The sequence below is a fragment of the Gorilla gorilla genome, chromosome 5 (genome assembly GCF_029281585.2).
Source record: "Gorilla gorilla gorilla isolate KB3781 chromosome 5, NHGRI_mGorGor1-v2.1_pri, whole genome shotgun sequence".
Classification (NCBI taxonomy): Eukaryota; Metazoa; Chordata; class Mammalia; order Primates; family Hominidae; genus Gorilla; species Gorilla gorilla.
The window spans coordinates 168,638,328-168,662,005 of record NC_073229.2 but is presented as its reverse complement, the minus strand read 5'-3'; the positions used below and the strand labels follow the sequence as shown (position 1 = coordinate 168,662,005).

The following is a 23,678-nucleotide window of genomic DNA, read 5'->3' as shown; positions in this document are numbered from 1 at the left end:
TTGGAGAAGCATTAGGGAAGAAAGATACTTTAAAAAGTCACAATAAAGCAGAGAACTATAATATAATCTGACAGAAGTTAGAAATAAAAATGGAGCTGAGTCTTAAAAGATAATGCATTTTTCAGCTAACCTAAAAAGACAAAACTCACTCTAGGGAATGGGAATAAAATTAATAAGTTCCCAGATGTGCTAAGGCACATGATGTGTTTAGGAAAATGTAAAGAAAAACCAGCATAGCTGTACTACATGGGAAGTGACAGCACATCAAAGATATAAGGAGCCAGGGATCAGACTGAAGACTTTGTATGTCGTTATATTGACAGACCTTGCATTTAAAGCTTTTTCTGTATTTCGCAATATTTTCCTAAACAGTTTCTTCGATGAAGGAATGACATGATCAGCCATGACTTTGGGGAGAATAACTGTGAGGAAGATACAAAGGACATGCTAGAGTGAGAAAAAACAGACATAAGAATATGTCCATGGGATATAATATCATGGGAGAAAATCATTAGTCTAAATTATGGAAAGGATAGTGAAGTAAAATAAGCTAAGTCACTTTCTGATGGTCATAAAACAAGCAGCTGGTAGAGCAATATCTAACTTCACGTTCAAACCTCTATGTTGCTTCAAGCAGTCTCAACAGTTTTAATGCCTACTCAGTGTGATGTGAGAAGATATGTGAGGAACAAGAAATAGTTAAGAAGGATGTTGAGGCTTCAGCCTTGAGAGAATGGCTAGTTTTTAAAGTATAGGCATGCATTGCTTAATAACAGGGACATGTTCTGAGAAATGTGTCTCTAGGTTATTTCATTGTCATACAAACATCATAGAGTGCCCTTACACAAACCTAGATGGTGCAGCCTCCTGCACACTTAGGCTGTGTGGTATAGTCAATTGCTCCTAGGCTAAAACTTTACAGCACGTTATTGTACTGAATACTATAGGCAATTCTGAAACACAGTTGGAAGTATTTATGTATCTAAACATATCTAAACATAGAAAAGGTACAGTAAAAATACAGTAGCATAATCGATCTACTTAATTTCCAAAGTCATCAAATAAAAATCGTTCTAGAAGGAACTACCAAAGAACGGACCCCAGGGAACAACAGCACACTTAAAATGCAGCTAGAAAGATTGCCGTTTAAAAAAGAGCTGGAGCTGGATATGGTGGCCCACACACCTGACATAGGAGGATCACTTGAGCCTAGGAGTTCAAGATCAGCCTGGGCAACATAGTGAGACCCCATCTTTAAAAAAAAAGAAAAATATAAAGAAATAAAAAGGGAGCTGGTAGTGAATCTTTACTAGAATATAAATCATATTACATCACTTTCACAAACTGAGTTATTTTTAAACTAGAAATTTTTTTTTGACATAGACAAGACCTTCACAAATAAAATATGGAATTGGAGGAAGCCACTTCTGAAATAGATAGATCTCTTTTAGGTTTGATAACATAATCAGAAATCCAAAAGAGATGGCCAATAATAAGGTTTTACATTTCCATTTTGAGTTCTGCACCATCCAAAAATATGAACACATCTAGTAACATACACTAGAAAGGAGGAGATGATATTCCAACTGGTGTGTTTTAAAGCATCTGTGATGCAGCATCACACATCTGAATGGCAAGAGTTAAGTAAGGTATTTAAATGCAACAGAGACTCTCCAATCATAATACCTTAATTTTGTTGTATCTAGTATGCAAAAGTAATAATTGCAAACGGATCTTTTCTTTTTTATTATCTTCCATAGGTTGATGTAACATTTCTTCTCCTCTTTGTAGAACTTCCTCAATCTGGGCTCTCTCCTCATCCATCTAAATTTTTAAAAGGAAAAAAAAAATGACTCAAAAGAAAAATGCATAAGGTCACTTCCTATCAACTCCAAAGGAGGAAAACTAACCTACTTAGTATAGTGTACATCAAGATATGTTAACCTGAACGATCAAAAAGTTTATGTTTTTTAAATATATTTTATATTTGAAGATAAAATATCTCAGAGAGAGTTTAGCAAACATTAGATAATACTAAGGATTATGTCTAGTTCAGAAACTGAGTCTATTTTCTTTTTAAGCACATGAATCATGTGACTCTTACATTGACACACATCAAAAAATCACATTTGAATCTGTTTCATCATGTTTGACAGATTACATGGGCAAACATCTTGATGTAAAAATAAAATTAATAGAGAAGAAAAATGAGAACACCATGGTTTTGAAATCTCCTTGAACCAACCTTTTCATCTTCATCACTGGATTCCAAGTGTTTTTCCACAAATTTTAACATATTTTCTATGTCATTTTCTAATTTTTCCAAGTCAGAGAAAGGCACACCAGTTTCAAATGTTTCATTGGTGACCAAACATTGGTATAATGGTTCCTGAGCAATTAGCAACTGTAGAAGGAAAAGAATTCTCTGAAAATAGATTTTTAATTTGACTTTCCATCATTAATCAGAGAGATGGGGTGTCAAGAGAGAAATTAACACTTTTTTAACTGACCTTCCTATTCAGCTCAGCTAACTTTTGTTTCATTCATTTATATGGCAATGATTTTACCAATTCAGACTTCTCTGAATGACCCGTTTTCTCCAAACTCTAGCCAGGGATGTGACGTAGTATTGCAATTCATTGTGGCTGCCCAGAGTGTTGTGGTGTGGATTTGGAGACCACATGCGAGCATAGCAGGAAACTATGGCCGTGATCCAGAAACTATCCTTACCATGGCCACAGAAACGAAGAACAGCCACCCAGCCCCCAGGGCAGGGACACCTCACAGAATGTCTCCCAGTTAAGTTTCCCAGTAGAATTCCCCTTGGATTTTCATACACAAACGTCAAAGAAGTGCATATTTCTCAATGTCATCTTTTCAGATAACATCTACGTAGAAAAATTTTATATTTGTTTAACTAAAACTCAATAAAACAATTTTAATAAAACTAAATGCAGATAAATACCATCTGGGGTTGGCTAAGTGTGGGAAAACTAGCACTCTCTCATAAAGATGCTATTTATTACCCTGTTAATTAAATGTCTAAAGCTCTTTATTAAATTTATAAAATCAGGTAGTACTTTCCTACATTAGGATTAAACTGTGAAATTATCTGTAACTTTTAGATTTGTCGTCACGTAAAACAAAAAAAACAAGTTCTGTGGTGTGTGCAATGTGAACACATATATAGAGTGTGACCATAAAATAAAGGGTTTAATATTCATCCCTAGCTTGGGAATTAGTTTCATCATTTCATAACCAATTCTAACCTTTGACTGAGTCTTTGAAACCTTTTCTCAAATAGGTTATTTTCTTCAATACTAATTGCTTGTTTTCTCTCCTTCATATGCACAATCACAAATAAATACGGACAAATGCTCCATTCAAAGAAAAAGTGATTAAAAACATTTTAATTTAAAAATTGTTGGCCGGGTGCAGCAGCTCACACCTGTAATTCCAGCACTTTGGGAGGCCAAGGCGGGTAGATCACTTGAGGTCAGCAGCTCAAGACCAGCCTGGCCAAGATGGTGAAACCCTATCTCTCCTAAAAAAAACACAAAAATTAGCTGGGTGTGGTGGCAGTTGCCGGTAATCCCAGCTACTTGGGTGGCTGAGGCAGGAGAATAGCTTGCACCCAGAAGGCGTAGGTTGCAGTGAGCTCATGCCACTGCACTCCAGCCTTGGTGACAGAGAGAGAAAACAATAAAATTAAAATAATAAAACAAAATTGTTGATGTATGTACTGTATGACTATCATTTAGATACATACCCATAGGAAAAATGGTTTACTCTAAAAGCTTAATTACTCACTTTGGCACTTTTGATATGTTGAGACACCTTTTCAAAGTTCCTATTCAGCTCAGCTAACTTTGGTTCTATAAGCTCCCTGCTTGAGCTTCCACGGGCATTCATCAAAATAAGGGCTTGATCGCGGACATTTTCAACCTGGAGGTTGGCATCATCCAGCTCAGATACTAAACGCTAATTATAAGAAAACACAAAATTATCTCATGGGAAAAATCAAACCCAAACATGAGTGTGATGCTTATACAGAATGAAAGGTAGTTTAAATAAATATCTGGGATCCCCAGTAAGAGATTTCAGCATAATCAACCAGGTGAGAGCTGTTCACATAGGACTCATTGGAGAACACAGAGGTAAGTAATTCTTATTGGAAAATACAGAAGTAAGACTCGCTGGAGAATACAAAAGTATGTAAGACTCACTGGAGAGTACAGAAAGACAGACTCATTGGAGAATACAAAAGTAAATAAGACTCACTGGAGAATACAGAAGTAAGCAGCACTCAATGGAGAATACAAAAGTCAGCAAGACTCATTGTCATCTTATGTGAATAGCTCTTACTCTGGTTGATTGTGCTGAAATCTCTTACAAGTCTTTCAATTTCAAGTTCGTCTCTTATTTTGTCTCTTATTGTCTCAGTTTCTCCCATCAAAATAAATGTTAATGAATCTAATGCTTGGGAGGAATGAGAGCTAAGTAACTTAGAGCATTCCACAAGAGAAAACATGACAACAAAACATTCCACTCCCAAAAGTGTTACTGATGTCTATGTTTGCTACCTTCACAATTTCTTCCTGTTTACTTGTTGGTTTCTTTTCAATTTCATCCAATAGAGCTTCAGCTTGATAAAGCCAGGTACTTATGTGAGCCACGTTTCCATCAAATATTTCTAGCTGGTTCTGATGGTTCTACAAAGGAATTAATAAAATGCTTACATAACCATATGAAATATTTAAGATGATAATCTTAAAAGAGATTTAAAAGACCTTCAAAGAGCAAACTCTACCATGAATTTAAAGAAGAGCTTTCACCTTCCTGCAGAGCTCTTCTTCAGTGAATAAATCATCTTATTCCTAAAAATGCACATCTATGGTGCTTCACACTTTTTAAATTTATTTGATTTAGACCTCAGCACAATAAAAAGTTGAAGTAGAATAAAAGGTGAAAGTTTCTTTTTCAATTTCAATGCAAGTTCATCTCTTATTCCTTATTCTTATATTACAACTGATCTGATTTGCCCTCTCCAATCTTTTTTTTTTTTTTCTTTTGAGATGGAGTCTTGCTCTGTCGCCAGCCTGGAGTAGAGTGGCGCAATCTCAGCTCACTGCAACCTCCACCTCCCAGGTTCAAGTGATTCTCCTGCCTCAGTCTCCCGAGTAGCTGGGACTGCAGGCGTGCACCACCACACCCAGCTAAGTTTTGTATTTTTAGTAGAGACGGGGTTTCACCATGTTGGCCAGGATGGTCTTGATCTCTTGACCTTGTGATCCACCTTCCTCAGCCTCCCAAAGTGCTGGGATTACAGGTGTGCACCACCGCACCTGGCCCATATTTTTAAAAAACTCATTTAAGGAATAATTTTTTAAAATGATGAAAATATGAATTGAAAAAGATTCTGTATGCTCTGCTCAAAGGACAGTGCCTTTGTCTCCTTACCTCAGTATCACCAGCCCTTAATATTACATCTGGCACAGACCACAGCAAGATGTACTGAAGCAGGACATGAAATGTGCTTGACAGAACAGATTTGAAAACAGAAGCAAGAGTTAAGCAGATTATGACTGGGAAAAACAGTTAATCTAAGGCAAGAAGTTAGAGTGTGACCAAAAAGGGTAACGAGACTTATGATGAAATTAACCTTTAGCAATTATATTTTGTGGGATAAAAGAAACTGGAAAACGCTTAGACAGTAAAAGTTTTTACAAAGAAAGAAATCATTAATCTATAATATGAAACATAGCTGAAAAAAGAAAATGTAGGCTGGGTGTGGTGGCTCACGCCTGTAATCCAGTACTTTGGGAGGCCCTGATGGGAGGATCACTTGACCTCAGGAATTCAAGACCAGCCTGGACAACATGGTGAAACCCCCTCTCTACAAAAAATACAAAAATTAACCGGGTGTGGTGGCACATGCCTGTAGCCCCAGCTACTCTCAAGGCTGAGGTGGAAGGATCACCTGAGCCTGGGGAGGACGAAGTTGCAGTGACCCATGACCATACCACTGCACTCCAGCATGGGTGACAGACTGACACCCAGCCTCAGAAAAAAAAAAAAAAAGTGAACAAATAAACAATATAAAAATAAAACAAACTTGCCCTTGTACCCCTGAACTTAAAATAAACATTTTTTAAAAAAGAAAATGTGAACTAATAAATGATATGAGAAAATATCAACAGTGATCTGGATTCTAAGTAGGAAGAACTGATGAGTGCCAGACTTGTTTACCCCTATTAAGCAGGTAAATCAAATGTTCTAACAGCACTAGAAAGATACTGCTTGAATGGAGAGTTTGAAAGGTGTAGACTGAAGAATACAGAAATAAGGGCCATAAGAATGTGAAATAAAGCTAGTAATTAAAAATTAATACATAAAATATTTAATGAGCATATTCTATGTGCCAAGAATCTCATATTCACTATTATATTCAATATTTAACAACTCTGTTAGGTATATACTTTTGTTCTCATTCTGTATATATGGAAATTTAAGCTTAGTAACATTAAGTAACTTAGCTAAAGTTAAACAGATAATAAGTCATGGACTGTGGATATAAATCTGTTAGAGATCAAGAGCAAAGCCCATGCTCTTCACTGCCCTACACATCCTGAGGAATTTAAATAAATATTCAAACACACGATAATGTATTTTTTACGTCTCTATCCATTACCTAGTAATTCTATAAATTTGATAAAAGTCCTATCTCAGGTATTTCAGAATTAAAAAAAAAATTATAAATGACAATGCCTTCCTCAGCAGGGGAGGGTGGGGTGGCCATATATTCACAATTAGTATCATAGGAACATAAAACCATATAAAAATTAAATGGTAACTATTTCCACGAGATGCAAATTTACAGAGTAGTGGCATAACCAAAGACTAACACATATACAATATTTAATAATTATAATCATAGCAAAATCTAAAATTGGTTGTTTTGCATATAGTTATTTAAGAGCACTACATGTTTAAGGCTCATAATCAATCATTGCAAAACAGTATGAGATAGATATAATAATGTCCATTTTACAAATTAAACAACTGAGGTTTAGAGAATGTTTAAGTAACTTTACCAGTGTTACCAAGCTAGTAGTGAAAATTTTTATAGGCTGTCAGATGCTAGAGCCTGTGCTCTTAACCAGTATGCCATTATTCAAACACTATGAAGATTTTATATAAAAATAGCTTCTGATAGTATGAAAATCAAATACAATATGAAATCATTAAAATGAAACAAATAAGGTGCATTTACTAAACTAAGAAAGTACCTCATTCCATGCAGATCATGAATATTTAGAAACACTGTGAATTCTTTCTAGTTATTACCTTTCCAAAGAAAAAATAAAACCTAGTCTAATGAAATTAATTCACAAGCAAAACATCACTGTGACACCCAGTAAACAGGATTTGAAATTTAATCAAAGTTGTATTCATTTAAAAAATGACTAGAAGAGAGGAGAAGATTTCATCATTAACTTTTTCCTGAGACATACCATCAAGGTATTGCACCAATCTTCAGTCCAGGTACGAACTCGGCTCCAGCCAGCGTTAAGGACGCAGAGCCTCTCTTCTAAAATAGGCTCACTGCCCTCAATCAAGTTTTGCAGGGCAGCACTACTCTCTGTGATGGTATTTAAATCAGCTTTTCTCTTTTCCAGATCCTTCAGAACATTCTAGAAAATAAAAACACCAAGACCTACTTGATGCTTCAGAATATTATAAAAGTATATACAACCTTAAATTATTAAAAACTTTTCTGCCACATATACAAAGTAGTCCATGACTGCCTATATAATTTACAATGTCAAAGTTTACAAAATTCCCAAACTTATTAACATAGTGAGAATTCTTAAGTTCCAAATGGAAAACAAAATGTGTAATTCAACAAATACCAATGAGTGTAACACACTCAGCTGTGGGAAAGCAATTATTTCATTTATTTAAATATAAATCCATTTATTACATATGAATGCCAATTACCTTCATCATCACTCTAAATGTAAAGGCTCAATTTCATTTTCAGTAACTACAAGCTGGCAAAGCAGAAGGATCCTAGAACTCACAACTTAAAAAAATTCACAATGAATTTATCTCCTAGATTACCAGAGGAAACTATCGATGTGTACTATAGGTACTTGCAAGGATAACATCTTACAGCTGGGTGATTTCACATATAATATGCTGAATAAACATTACAAAAAAACATTTCATGTAAGTAACTCACAAGAGAACAGCAAGTCTAAGCTTTGGTCTTACAACTGTCATAAGTGCAAAGATAACACTCTGGATGGTATGATGATAAAGTGATTGGCACATTCGTAAGTTTCACCAGGCAAAGTATATAGTCACAGAATTATAGAGAGAGCATGAGTTCCACAATTAAAACTACAAAGCTCTTTCAATCAAAAAGCAATATGCATGTATCTACCCTACTGCTACTATTACTGACCATTTTTTAAATCAACATTTAAACCAATCATTTTAAGGAGCTCAAGTTTATATTTCTACATTAAATCACACCTTAGAAAGCACACCAATTACAAATTCACAAGTGATTCCAGGTTTAAACACTCACTTGGCCATGTCAATTACTGGTATATTTATGACGGAACTGAAATACTACTTTCCAATGTTATTCTCTAGCAAGGGGGGAAAAAATAAAGGATACCCAATAGCTATGCTCTCAGAAATTATTAATAAGAATCTTTCATTTCTTCAGTGGGTATGTACTGATTGACTAGAATAGCATTTAAGAACTATAAAAAATAATGAACTACAAGTAATTACATCTAAATAGTACACATACTTTTTTTACAGTAAAAAAGATTACATTGAAAATAGTGATATTTAAGTTATGGAATAAAAACAGTATTCAGAAATGAAAATATTATTTATTTAAGCTTTGCATTGAAAATAATTTTACATAATCTTTAACTGCAAATACATTAAAATGTGGTGAAATCTGCATGTTCCTTAAATCTGAAAAGACAATGATAAAAAGATGGTGGTTATGTTATTAATACATACTGATGTTTCATTTGATTAATGAAGAGAATGTGCTGTGAATTTGTGACTTGTATATATCATCTTTATTATTTCAATTCTGAAATAAGATTAAATGGAAACTTAAGAGCATATTGTTCCAAAAGAAACAAATTTTTCATTGCTTCGAGTCTTTACCTAAAAAAGCTGTGAGAATCAGCCGAAAAACAAATTGAATTTATGAGTATATGAACATGGATGTTTAAAAATTAAATATATAAAATCAATATCACCTATGTACCAACAATAAGCACTCTGTAAAAAAACCAAAAAGTATATTTTTACATAGCAATAAAAATAGATATGTAGGAATAAACTCCTGTGCATATATGAATAATGTTTATAAAGAAAAAAATCAAAACATTATGTAGGAATGTGAAAGAATTTAGGACAAAAATGAGACATATATGTTACCGAATAGAATTAATATAACAAAGATATCAATTCTGCACTACACAAATGTATGCATTCAAGGCAATTCAAATCAAAATTTCCAATAGAATTTAAGAATTTAACAACAAAAATTCTAAAGTTCATATAAGATATATACCAAAAATGAAGCATAAAGAGAGGGAACCCATTAACTGCAGTTAAAATATACTATAAAACATGGCTAAACATTCTAAAAACTGGTACATTTCATGGGGCCAGATCAGTGGAGCAGAAAACAACGAAAGGCAACAGGAAAATAAGAATATATGAACTTAGCATGTCAAATCCATGGGGACAAGGTTAATTACTCAACCAATAGCACTAAGATAATTGGTTATCCTTTTGGAAAGAAGGTTAGAGCCTTACCTCACGAAATACACCAAAATAAATTCTGGAAAGATTAATGCATTAAAGGTAAAAAGATGAAACTATAAAAGAGCTAGCAGAGGAGGTGGCTGGCAAGATGGCCAAACAGGAACAGCTCCAGTCTGCAGCTCCCAGCAAGACCAACACAGAATGCAGGCGATTTCTGCATTTCCAACAGAGGTACTTGGTTCATCTCACTGGAACTGGTTAGACAGTGGGTGCAGCCCACGGAGGGTGTCGCTTTACCAGGGAAGCTCAAGGGGTTGGGGAACTCCCTCCCCTAGCCAAGGGAAGCCATGAGGGACCGTGCCGTGAGGTACAGTGCTATCCAGCCAAGATACTACACTTTTCTCAAGGCCTTCACAACCTACAGACCCGGAGATTCCCTCGGGTGCCTACATCACCAGGGCCCTGGGTTTCAAGCACAAAACTGGGCAGCCGACTGGGGAGACACCAAGCTAGCTGCAGGAGTTTGTTGTTTTTTTTTTTTTCACACCCCAGTGGTGCCTGGAACACCAGCAAGACAGAACCATTCACTCCCCTGGAAAGGAGACTGAAGCCAGGGAGCCAAGTGGTCTAGCTCAGCAGATCCCATCCCCATGGAGCCCGGCAAGCTAAGACCCAACGGCTGGAAATTCTCGCTGCCAGGACAGCAGTCTGAAGTCGACCTGGAATGCTGGAGCTTGGTGGTGAGAGGGGCATCCACCATTACTGAGGCTTGAGTAGGCAGTTTTCCCCTCACAGTGTAAACAAAGCCTCCAGGAAGTTCAAACTGGGCAGAACCCACCACAGCTCAGAAAAGCCACTGTAGCCAGACTGTCTCATCTCTGAAAGAAGGGCAGCAGCCCCAGCAAGGGGCTTATAGAGAAAACTCCCATCTACCTGGGACGGAGCACCTGGGGGAAAGGGCAGCTGTGAGCAAAGCTTCAGCAGACTTAAATGTTCCTGCCTGCTGGCTCTGAAGAGAGCAGCGGATCTCCCAGCACAGAGCTCGAACTCTGCTAAGGGACAGACTGCCTCCTCAAGTGGGTCCCTGACCCCTGTGCCTCCTGACTGGGAGACACCTCCCAGCAGGGGTCAACAGACACCTAATATAGGAGAGCTCTAGCTGGTATCTGGCGAGTGCCCCTCTGGAACGAAGCTTCCAGAGGAAGGAGCAGGGAGCAATCTTTGCTATTCTGCAGCTTCCCCTGCTGATACCCAGGCAAACAGGTCTGGGGTGGACCTCCAGCAAACTCCAGCAGACCTGCAGCAGAGGGGCCTGTTAGAAGGAAAACTAACAAACAAAAAGCAACAACATTAACATCAGCAAAAAGAAGGACCATGCAAAAACCCCGTTCGAAGGTCACCAACATCAAAGATCAAAGGTAGATAAATCCACGAAGATGAGGAAAAACCAGTGCAAAAATGCTGTAAATTCCAAAAACCAGGATGTCTCTTCTCCTCCAAAGAATCAGAACTCCTTGCTAGCAAGGGAACGAAACCGGATGGAGAATGAGTTTGATGAATTGACAGAAGTAGGCTTCAGAAAGTGGGTAATAACAAACTCCTCCAAGCTAAAGGAGCAAGTTCTAACCCAATGCAAGGAAGCTAAGAACCTTGAAAAAAAGGTTACAGAAACTGCTAACTAGACTAACCAATTTAGAGAAGAACATAAATGACCTGATGAAGCTGAAAACACAGCACGAAAACTTCATGAGGCATACACAAGTATCAATAGCTGAATCGATCAAGCAGAAGAAAGCATATCAGAGATTGAAGATCAACTTAATAAAATAAAGTGTGAAGATAAGATTAGAGAAAAAAGAATGAAAATGAACAAACAAAGCCTCCAAGAAATAAGAGACTATGTGAAAAGACCAAACCTACATTTGATTGGTGTACCCAAAAGTGACAAGGAAAATGGAACAAAGTTGGAAAACACACCTCAAGATATTATGCAAGAGAACTCCCCGAACCTAGCAAGACAGGCCAACATTCAACTTTAGGAAATACAGAGAATGCCACAAAGATACTCCTCCTCAAGAAGAGCAACCCCAAGACATATAATCGTCAGATTCACCAAGGTTGAAATGAAGGAAAAAATGTTAAGGGCAGCCAGAGAGAAAGGTCAGGTTACCCACAAAGAGAAGCCCATCAGACTAATGCAGATCTCTTTGCAGAAAACCTACAAGCCAGAAGAGAATGGGGGCCAATATTCAACATTCTTAAAGAAAAGAATTTTCAACCCAGAATTTCATATCCAGATGAACTAAGCTTCACAAGCAAAGGAGAAATAAAGTCCTTTACAGACAAGCAAATGCTGAGATATTCTGTCACCATGAGGCCTGCCTTACAAGAACTCCCAAAGGAAGCACTAAATACGGAAATGAAAAACCAGTTCCAGCCACTGCAAAAACATACCAAAATGTAAAGACCATGGACACTATGAAGAAACTGCATCAACTAATGGGCAAAATAACCAGATAACATCATAATGACAGGATCAAATTCATACATAACAATATTAACCTTAAATGTAAGTGGGCTAAATGCCCCAATTAAAAGACACAGACTGGCAAACTGGATAAACAGCTAAGACCCATCAGTGTGCTGTATTCAGAAGACCCATCTCTTGTGCAAAGACACACATAGACTCAAAATAAAGGGATAGAGGAATATTTACCAAACAAATGGAAAGCAAAAAAAAAAAAAAAATGTGGGGGTTGCAATCCTAGTCTCTGATAAAACAGACTTTAAACCAACAAAGATCAAAAAAGACAAACAAGGGCATAACATAATGGTAAAGTGATCAATGCAACAAGAAGAGCTAACTATCCTAAATATATATGCACCCAATACAGGAGGACCCATATTCATAAAGCAAGTTCTTAGAGACCTACAAAGAGACTTAGACTTCCACACAATAATAGGGGGAGACTTTAACGCCCAACTGGCAATATTAGACAGATCAGTGAGGCGGAAAATTAACAAGGATATTCAGAACTTGAACTCAGCTCTGGGCCAAGTGGACCTAATAGACATATACAGAACTCTCCACCCCAAATCAACAGAATATACATTCTTCTCAGCACCACATAGCACTTATTCTAAAATTGACCACGTAATTGGAAGTAAAACACTCCTCAGCAAATGCAAAAGAACAGAAATCGTAACAAACAGTCTCTCAGACCACAGTGCAATCAAATTAGAACTCAGGATTAAGAAACTCACTCAAAACCGCACAACTACAAGGAAGCTGCACAACCTGCTCCTGAATGACTTCTGGGTAAATAACAAAATTAAGGCAGAAGTAAATAAGTTCTTTGAAACCAATGGGAACAAAGACAAAACATAACAGAATCTCTGGGACACAGCTAAAGCAGTGTTTAGAGGGAAATTTATAGCACTAACTGCCCACATGAGAAAGCAGGAAAGATCTAAAATCAACACCCTAATTAAAAGAACTAGAGAAGCAAGAGCAAACAAATTCAAAAGCTAGCAGAAGACAGAAATAACTAAGAGCAGAGCAGAACTAAAGGAAATAGAGACACGAAAACCCATCAAAAAAATCAATGAACCCAGGAGCTGGTTTTCTGAAAAGATTAATAAAATAGATAAGCCACTAGCCAGACTAATAAAGAAGAAAAGAGAGAAGAATCAAATAGTCACACACAAGAAAAAGATAAAGGGGATATCACCAATGATCCCACAGAAATACAAACTACCATCAGAAGATACTATAAGCACCTCTACAAAAATGAACTAGAAAATGTAGAAGAAATGGGTAAATTCCAGGACACATACACCCTCATAAGACTAAACCAGGAAGAAGTTGAATCCCTGAATAGACCAACAACAAGTTCTGAAATTGGGGCAATAATTAATAGCCTACCAACCAACAAAAGCCCAGGACCAGATGGATTCACAGCTGAACTCTACCAGAGGTACTAAGAGGAGCTGGTACCATTCCTTCTGAAACTATTCCAAACAATAGAAAAAGAGGGACTCCTCCCTAACTCATTTTATGAGGCCAGCATCATTCTGATAACAAAACCTGGCAGAGACAAAACAAAAAAAAGAAAATTTCAGGCCAATATCCCTGATGAACATCAATGCGATAATCCTCAATAAAATGCTGGCAAACTGAATCCAGCAGCATATCAAAAAGTGTATCCACCATGATCAAGTCGGCTTCATCCCTGGGATGCAAGGCTAGTTCAATGCAAATCAATAAATGTAATCCATACACAAATCAATAAACGTAATCCATCACATAAGCAGAACCAATGACACAAACCACATGATTATCTCGATAGATGCAGAAAAGGCCTTTGATAAAATTCAACACCCCTTCATGCTAAAAAACACTTAATAAACTGGTATTAATTGAACATATCTCAAAATAATAAGAGCTATTTATGACAAACCCACAGCCAATATCATATAGAATGGGCAAAAGCTGAAAGCATTCCTTTTGAAAACTGGCACAAGACAAGGATGCCCTCTCTCACCACTCCTATTCAATATAGTATTGGAAGTTCTGGCCAGGGCAATCAGGAAAGAGAAAGAAATAAAGCATATTCAAATAGGAAGAGAAGAAGTCAAATTGTCTCTGTTTGCAGATGACATAATTGTATATTTAGAAAACCCCACAGTCTCAGCCCAAAAACTCCTTAAACTGATAAGCAATTTCAGCAAAGTCTCAGGATACAAAATCAATGTGCAAAAAATCACAAGCATTCCTATACACCAATAATAGAGAGCCAAATCATGAGTGAACTCCCATTCACAATTGCTGCAAAGAGAATTAAATAGCTGGGAATACAACTTACAAGGGATGTGAAGGAGCTCTTCAAGGAGAACTACAAACCACTGCTCAATGAAATAAGAGAGGATACAAACAAATGGAAAAACATTCCATGCTCATGGATAGGAAGAATCAATATTGTGAAAATGGCCATACTGCTCAAAGTAATTTTTAGATTCAATGCTATTCCCATCAAGCTACCATTGACTTTCTTCACAGAATTAGAAAAAAAACACTTTAAATTTCATATGGAACCAAAAAGAGCCCATATAGCCAAGAAAATCCTAAGCAAAAAGAACAAAGCTGGAGGCATCCAGCTGACTTCAAACTACACTATCAGGCTACAGTAACCAAAACAGCATGGTACTGGTACCAAAACAGATATATAGACCAATGGAACAGAACAGAGGCCTCAGAAATAACACCACACATCTATAACTAACTGATCTTTGACAAACCTGACAAAAACAAGCAATAGGGAAAGGATTCCCTATTTAATAAATGGTGTTGGCAAAACAGGCTAGCCATATGCAGAAAACTGAAACTGGACCCCTTCCTTACACCTTATACAAAAATTAACTCAAGATGGATTAAAGACTTAAACGTAAGACCTAAAACCATAAAAACCCTAGAAGAAAACCTAGGCAATACCATTCAGGACACTGGCATGGGCAAAGACTTCATGATTAAAACACCAAAAGCAATGGCAACAAAAGCCAAAATTGACAAATAAGATCTATAAACTAAAGAGCTTCTGCAGAGCAAAAGAAAGTACCATCATAGTGAACAGGCAACCTCTAGGTCTCTAGACTGGGAGAAAGTTTTTGCAATCTATCCATCTGACAAAGGGCTAATATCCTGAATCTACAAGGAACTTCAACAAACTTACAAGAAAAAAACAAACAACTCCATCAAAAAGTAGGTGAAGGATATGAACAGGCACTTCTCAAAAGAAGACATTTATGTGGCCAACAAACATATGAAAAAAAGCTCATCATCACTGGTCATTACAGAAATGCAAATCAAAACTACAATGAGATACCATCTCACACCAGGTAGAATGGCGATTATTAAAAAATCAGGAAACAACAGATGCTGGAGTGGATGTGGAGAAATAGGAATGCTTTTACACCGTTGGTGGGACTGTAAATTATTTCAGCCATTATGGAAGAGGTGATTCCTCAAGGATCTAGAACCAGAAATATCATTTGACCCAGAAATCCCATTACTGGGTATATACTCAAAGGATTATAAATCATTCTACTCTAAAGACATGCCCACATATGTTTATTGCAGCACTATTCACAATAGCAAAGACTTGGAATCAACCCAAATGCCCATCAATGTTAGACTGGATAAAGAAAATGTGGCACATATATACTGTGGAATACTATGTAGCTATTAAAACTGTGAGTTCATGTCCTTTGCAGGGACTCGGATGAAGTTGGAAACCATCATTCTCAGTAAACTAACACAGGAACAGAAAACCAAACACCACATATTCTCACTCATAAGTGGGAACTGAACAATGAGAACACATGGACACAGGGAGGGTAACATCACACACTGGGTCCTGTTGGGGGCTGGGGGGCTAGGGGAGGGGTAGCATTAGGAGAAATACCTAATGTAGATGACGGGTTGATGAGTGCGGCAAATGACCATGGCACGTGTATACCTATGTAACAAACCTGCACGTTCTGCACGTGTATCCCAGAACTTAAAGTATAACAATTAAAAAAAAGGAAAAAAGCTAGTAGAAAAAAAAAAGTGAATAATTAAATGAACCTGGAGTAGAGGTGGTCTTTCTAAGCACTAAAGGCAGAAATAATGAAGAAAAAGATGGATTTTGTTCATTAAAAAATATTCAGAAGGATTTACTTTTTTTCAAAAAAAAAATAAAACTTAAAAAAACAAAAAAGGAAGCTACAGTAATAAAAAAATTTGTTTGCAATCAAACACAACTCACTAAGCATTGATAATCAGAACAGATAAAAAGCTCCAAATTAAAAGACCAATTTGGTGATAAAAAATGGTCAGAATTAGAGGAAAAAGCGGTATTTTTAACAGCGCTACAGAAGACCTATAAACTTTTCAAAAATGTTCTAATTAAATAACCAAAACATGATGTCAAGTAGAAATTCTCCTTCGCATGTGGTAGGTGCACTATTTCTGAAGAACAATTGCATAATATGTATAAGACTTAAAAATGGATATATTCCTGTCCCTTGATCGATACTTTTAGGGTTAAGAATTTATCCTCAGGAAATAATTATGAATGTATGATATGGTTTAGTATATTCACCATAGCGTTATCTATAATAATGAAAATGGTAATAATTTAAATGGACATGAATAGAGAAATGAGAAAATAAAAAAATTAAGAATGAAATACTATGCATATCTCTAATATGCTATATAAAAACAAGTATAGGTAAAGAAAAATGCCAAAGATGTAAGTTTTTAAAAGAAGGTCAATAAATACTAGTTACAACAAAATTTATTTTTAAATATATGCTTTTGCATGTGCACATCGAAATGTGCTCAAAAAAATGAAAAAAATAATAGCATTGTTTGATTATAGGTGATTTTTGCTCCTGTTTTTTTTGTATTACACTAGGCAAATTTCATTCAAATAGCTTCTATTACTTATGTTACTAATTTAAAAAGTAATGATTTTCAAAGTATACTGCACGAGGATGATAATATGTCCTTGAAAAACTTAAATTAACAAAAATAAAGTTTGGTGCCTTTGTTTTGCATTCATCCACAACACACCGATGACTTGCAATGCTCATTTCCCTCATACATTCCTTTCTTCACTTCCTTTACACTCACACTGCTCATGGCATGATCACGCTTTTCCTGAGCTTTTTTCTAAACTGAGAATAGTCTTTCCAGTGTCTACTATCTTAACTTTCTCCCAGCTGTCATCTCCACAGAGCATTCAAAATAAGCAGGAGTTGTGTCGCCCCACAACCTCTCAGCACCTTCTCCTCAAGGCCCACAGCAAACGTGTAGAGCTGTAGAGGGTGTCAAACTGATACTTGTGGCTTTACATAAACATCAGTCACAGTATTGATCATTTATATTCAGCATTTCCCACTAGTATACTCGCTTCTTTCTCAGGAAAGAGATTTAGGAAAACAGAACGCCTTGTTAAAAGAACCACTTATGTTCCATTCAATTCTTTCTCTACTGCAGAAGCCAGAACCAGCAAATCAACTTTCTAATCTCCGTGATTTCAAAGTACAGGGTTAAAGAAAACTCTTGTATTGATTTTTTAAAATTCTATTCCTAAGTTCTTTACATCTGAAAGTTTGCAATAGAAAGATTACTTATTGGTTTTAAAATGTTATTAAAGAAGAATTAAACTCAGCACAATTCTTTGTAAACACTCTGTAAATATGTGTCATTGATTTTAAAGGTGGTGAATTAGGCTTTTAAGTACTATATAAACATAATACCTATAAAGGCCTTGATGATCCATGAATGTAATGCTTTTGGAATCAAGATAAAAATATCTTATTAAAAGAGCTGTTTTACAAATAACCGCATTAAAAAGTGGGCAAATAAAATGAACAGACACTTCACAAAGGACATACTAGCAGCCAACAACACACGAAAAAATGCTCAACATCACTAACATTAGAGAAATGCAAATTGAAACCACAATGAGATACCATCTCACACCATTTAGAATGGCTATTATTAAAAAGTCAAAAAATAACAGATGTTGACAAGGTTGCAGAGAAAAAGGAACACTTTTATACTGTTGGTGGGAATGTAAATTAGTTCAGCCTCTGTGGAAAGCAGTTTAGAAATTTCTCAAAGAACTTCAAACAGAATTCTGATTACTGACCCAGAAATCTGATTACTGGGTATATAGGCAAAGGAAAATAAACTGTTCTACCAAAAAGACACATGCACTCATATGTTCATCAGCACTATTCACAAGAGCAAGGACATGTCATCAACCTAGGTGCTCATCAATGGTGGATTGGATAAAGAAAATGTGATACATATACACCATGGAGTACCATACAACCATAAAAAAGAATGAAATCATGTCCTTTGCAGCAACATGGTTGCAGCTGGAGGCCATTATCCTAAGTGAATTAATGCAGGAATGGGAAACCAATTACCACGTTCTCGCTTACAAGTGGGGGCTAAACATTGGGTACGCAAGGCCATAAAGAAGGGAAGGATAAACACTGGGGACTAGTAGAGGGGCGAGAAACAGAGGGAGGCATGAGCTGAAAAACTACCTAGTGGGTACTACGCTCACTACCTGGGTGATGGGATCATTCATACCCCAAACCTCAGCATTACACAATATATCCATGTAACAAACCTATATGTGTACCCCTTAATCTAAAAGTAGAAATCATAAAGAAAATAAAATATAATCATTGTTTTAAAATATTTTTTCTTAGGACAGAGAAGTGGAAAAACAATGCAAAAAAGAAAAGGCTAGATTTAATATGAAATGGAGGGACATGGTATCCAACCAGGTCGCCCAGAACAAATGCCATGTTACGCTGGCATCATGCTGGTGTTTCATCTGAAGGGCAACTTACTTTAGCCCAGGAAATTTCTGTATCCAAGTCACCAAGCAGACCTTCTGAAGTGGACTTCTGTACCAATTCAGTTTCAGTAGCAGAAAGCCATTCAGAGAGAGAAGCAGCCTCTTTCTTCATTTTCCGGGCCAACTGTGATGCTCTTTCCAGATCCTGTTTTCCTTCTGTCACCTGAGACGGAGAGAGACAGGGAGAGACTGAGACTGAGATGGGAATGAACATAAATGAGAATGAATCAGAATGTTAACTAAAGATCCAAACTGATTCATATATAACCCCCAAGACATACATAATCTTTGTCTTAGCACCTTAGAATCCTCTAAGCTTGCATTTCTGCAAGGAGGCAATATGCTGTAGTGGTTAAGTGCCAGGCAATCCTGGGTTTTCATCTCAGCTCTATCATTAATTTCCTAAGTGATACTGGCAGAGGTATAGCCCTCAAAAGATTGGTATGAGGCTGGGCGCAGTGGCTCATGTCTATAATCCCAGCACTTTGGGAGGCCGAGGCAGGCAAATCTTTTGAGTCCAAGAGTTTAAGACCGGCCTGGGAAACATGACCTCATTTTCTACAAAATGGAAGACCTCATTTCTACAAAAAATACAAAAAATTAGCCAGTATGGTGGTGCGTGCCCGTAGTTCCAGCTGGTCAGTAGGCTGAGGTGGGAGAATCGCTTGAGCCCTGGAGGCTGGGGCTGCAGTGAGCCGTGATCCTGCCACTGCACTCCAGCCTGGGCAAAAGAGCAAGACCCCATCTCAAAAAAAAAAAATTGTTATGCGTATTAAGCGAGAAAAACACACATAAAAGGGCAGAAATAAGTTAAAAAATCACTAGTATCTGTTATAATTTTGAACATAAGATATCTTAGAATCCTCTCCACGAAGGAAAAATACTGTATTATAGTAACTTGAGGGGAAAATAGCACCATTTTCACAATTATATGTTTTATAATTAACCACTTTAACTTAAAATGCAGTACATGACTATACAACCTAAACCTTATTATTTTGCTCTCATTGTTGTTGACAGAAAACAAATGAACTTAACATTTACCAAGCTCTTAATACAGCTTCCGTGTCGTGCTAAGGAATCTTACACATGTATGCAATAAAATTCACAAAGCCTCTTTCTACTTTATGGATAATGAAAATGAAACTTAAAGAGGTTAAGGCCAAGGCCAGGGTGGTACAATCTTTGGATTGAGCCATGCCATTCTGGCTTCTACCACCATCACTCCCAGACATTGCCCTTGCTAAGTTCAATAATGACCCCAATGGCAACTGATCTAAATAATATGTTTACGTGGGCATCATATTTAACTTTCAAAATATCCAAAACAGGTAACTGCACTCTGTCAAAATACCATTTTCCCCTAGCTTTCCAGACCTAGTACTCACCTGTGTCCCTACCACTTCTTGCTACTTATATTAGTTTCTTTTGCAAGCTCATCTTCCTGAGATTTCTTACTAAATGATGTAATTCTTAAGACTTGGTTGAGGGCCCTCTTCTTTCACTATATCCTGTTCCTAGACAATCTATCATCCCTGATTACTTTAATTACGACCTCTATGCAGATGACTCATAAAATCCACCTCTTCAGTCCAGATATATTCTCCAGACCTGAATAATCATGTGAGTACCCGACATTTCCAATTAACATTCTCAAAGGTACTTAAAATGTCAACATGTCCAATACATACCTGTGATTTCTGCATGCTTCTACCTTTTTTTTTTTTTGAGACAGAGTTTTCACTCTTGTTGCCCAGGCTGGAGTGCAGCGGCACGATCTTGACTCACTGCAACCTCCACCTCCCAGGTTCAAGTGATTCTCCCGCCTCAGCCTCCCGAGTAGCTGGGATTACAGGCACATACCACCACACTCAGCTAATTTTTTTTTTTTTTTTTTTTTTTTTGAGTAGAGACGGGTTTTTGCCATGTTAGCCAGGCTGGTCTCAAACTCCTGACCTCAGGTGATCCACCACCTTGGCCTCCCAAAGTGCAAAGATTACGGGCATAAGCTACCGCACCTGGACCTCTATCTTTTCTTACAGCACCCATCTCAATGGCCACACCATCCACAGCATCAAGCCAGAAACCCAGGGGTCATCCTTCATCTCTCCTCCTGGACCAAGTCCTGTTGATTTCACTTCCTACATATGTCTGAAATCAATTCACTCACTCCATCTCCACTCTCCATCCTAGCTCAAGGTACGACCATCTCTCACCAAGAGTACAATGACTTCCAAACCAGTTTCCTCACATCCACTCCAGCCTCTCTCCAATTCCTCTTCCAAAATGCAGTGACTAATCCTTTAAAAGACATATCTGAGTATGTAATTTGCCTACTAAAACCTGTGCAATAACTGCTTAAGACACAGATTTTAATCTGTAACACAAACTCTATGACATTGGCAGGATTTCGTCTAATCCTACCTCCCTAGCACCATGTTCCTCACACTGGCTCTCCCTGCTCTAGCCACATAAATGTACCACACTGCCTCCTGCCTTAGAGCTTTTATATATACTGTTTTATCAGTCTAGAAATCTCCTCTGGTTTCACCCAGGTTACTCCTACCCAGACTTCAGATCTTGGCTGATGCATCACCTCCTCAGGGAAGCCTTCCTAACACAAGACTGGGTGAAACCCCCCTTTACCTATACTCTTAAAGAACCATGTACATTCTTCATAACTCTTCAGACTGATAATGTGACATCATTCCATGTAACTACTCAATGTTTTTCTCTTTCACTACCCTAAGTTCCATTAGACAAAGAGATAATTTATATCTTTCCTCACCACTGTCTCCTTGTATAATTCCTGACACAGAGTAAAATCTCGATTGAGTGAAACTTTAAATGATAAAATTAATTAATACTAAAATTATAGTCACAACTGGAGAATTAGTGCAAAAGCCAGCAATACCATTCCATTCATAAAATGCCCAGTCAGTGAATAAATATAATAACATTTAATGAAGAACCAGCTGTATAATTCCAAAAAGAAGCTCTAAGGTGTGTGTTCCAGACATGTAATGCATCAAAATGTATCACATCAACAATCTAAGCTTGCAGAAGTGAGATCAAAATCACCCAGAAAAAGTATAAACTGCTCGTTCTGATTTCAATTGAAAACAAAATTTCAGCTATTTTTCTCTGGGCTTATATAGAAACTTCAATATTACCTCAACTGGAAGTAGCTAATATTTCCTAACTGAAGGAGGATCCAAAATACTATCAAACATGGGTTTTCAATATTACCTATTAAGGTTTCACACTTCCACACATTCTTTGCTCTCCTGGTTTCAGGGCAAAAATTCAGTCACTCACAGTAAATGCTCAACAACTCCTGCATGGATTCACTAAAATGCCCAAATTAGAGATATTTCTTGCCAGGATTTCAAATCCTGGTAGATTAATGTGAACTTCTTCCCACTGGTTATTTACTAGAGCCCTGATGTTTTAACATTTCTCGGTAGATTGTTCAACTTAGAAATCTAAGGACCAACAACTTGAGTTTTTACAGGGACTATTATTTCCCATTTTTCCTACATGAAATGGGAAAACATTAGGACTAAAAACAGAATGTTTCTCACAATTAAAATTACACTTAGAAAAATCTTACATGTTGTGACTAGAAAAAAGGCAACACCGGCTGCTACTATCCATTGAAATTTGGAATTATTAACATTTATTTTTTCCCTTGTATTTCTTTGAAGTACTAATGAGAGGTGACAGCATGCTGGCAGTCCTCACAGCCCTCGCTCGCTCTCGGCGCCTCCTCTGCCTGGGCTCCCACTTTGGCGGCACTTGAGGAGCCCTTCAGCCCACCGCTGCACTGTGGGAACCCCTTTTTGGGCTGGCCAAGGCCAGAGCCCACTCCCTCAGCTTGCAGGGAGGTGTGGAAGGAGAGGCGCGAGCGAGAACCGGGGCTGCGTGCCACGCTTGCGGGCCAGCTGGAGTTCTGGGTGGGCTTGGCGGGCCCCGCACTCGGAGCAGCAGGCCGGCCCTGCCGGCCCCAGCCAGTGAGGGACTTAGCACCGGGCCAGCCGCTGCGGAGGGTGTACTGGGTCCCCCAGCAGTGCCAGCCCACCGGCGCTGCGCTCGATTTCTCACCGGGCCTTAGCTGCCTTCCCGCGGGCAGGGCTCGGGACCTGCAGCCAGCCATGCCTGAGCCTCCCACCCCCTCCATGGGCTCCTGTGCAGCCAGAGCCTCCCCGACGAGCGCCACCCCCTGCTCCACCGCGCCCACTCCCATCGACCACCCAAGAGCTGAGGAGTGCGAGCCCAGGGCGCGGGACTGGCAGGCAGCTCCACCTGCAGCTCCACCTGCAGCCCCAGTGCGCGATCCACTTGGTGAAGCCAGCTGGGCTCCTGAGTCTGGTGGGGACGTGGAGAGTCTTTATGTCTAGCTCAGGGACTGTAAATACACCAATCGGCACTCTGTATCTAGCT

General features: G+C 37.9%; 1 protein-coding gene across 7 annotated transcripts in view; it reads right to left on the bottom strand.

Annotated features, from left to right (window-relative positions):
• Window positions 1-23,678, bottom strand: part of UTRN (utrophin) — a 562,884-nt gene that overhangs the window by 336,120 nt on the left and 203,086 nt on the right. For all 7 annotated transcript variants that reach the window (XM_019029674.4, XM_063707928.1, XM_063707930.1 and 4 more), the window contains exons 33-38: window positions 19,228-19,398; window positions 7,515-7,694; window positions 4,584-4,712; window positions 3,811-3,981; window positions 2,246-2,404; window positions 1,687-1,824 (exon numbers count right to left, since the gene is read on the bottom strand). In XM_019029674.4, coding sequence (XP_018885219.3) covers window positions 1,687-1,824; window positions 2,246-2,404; window positions 3,811-3,981; window positions 4,584-4,712; window positions 7,515-7,694; window positions 19,228-19,398 — 948 coding nt within the window. The remainder of the gene's footprint in view (window positions 1-1,686; window positions 1,825-2,245; window positions 2,405-3,810; window positions 3,982-4,583; window positions 4,713-7,514; window positions 7,695-19,227; window positions 19,399-23,678) is intronic.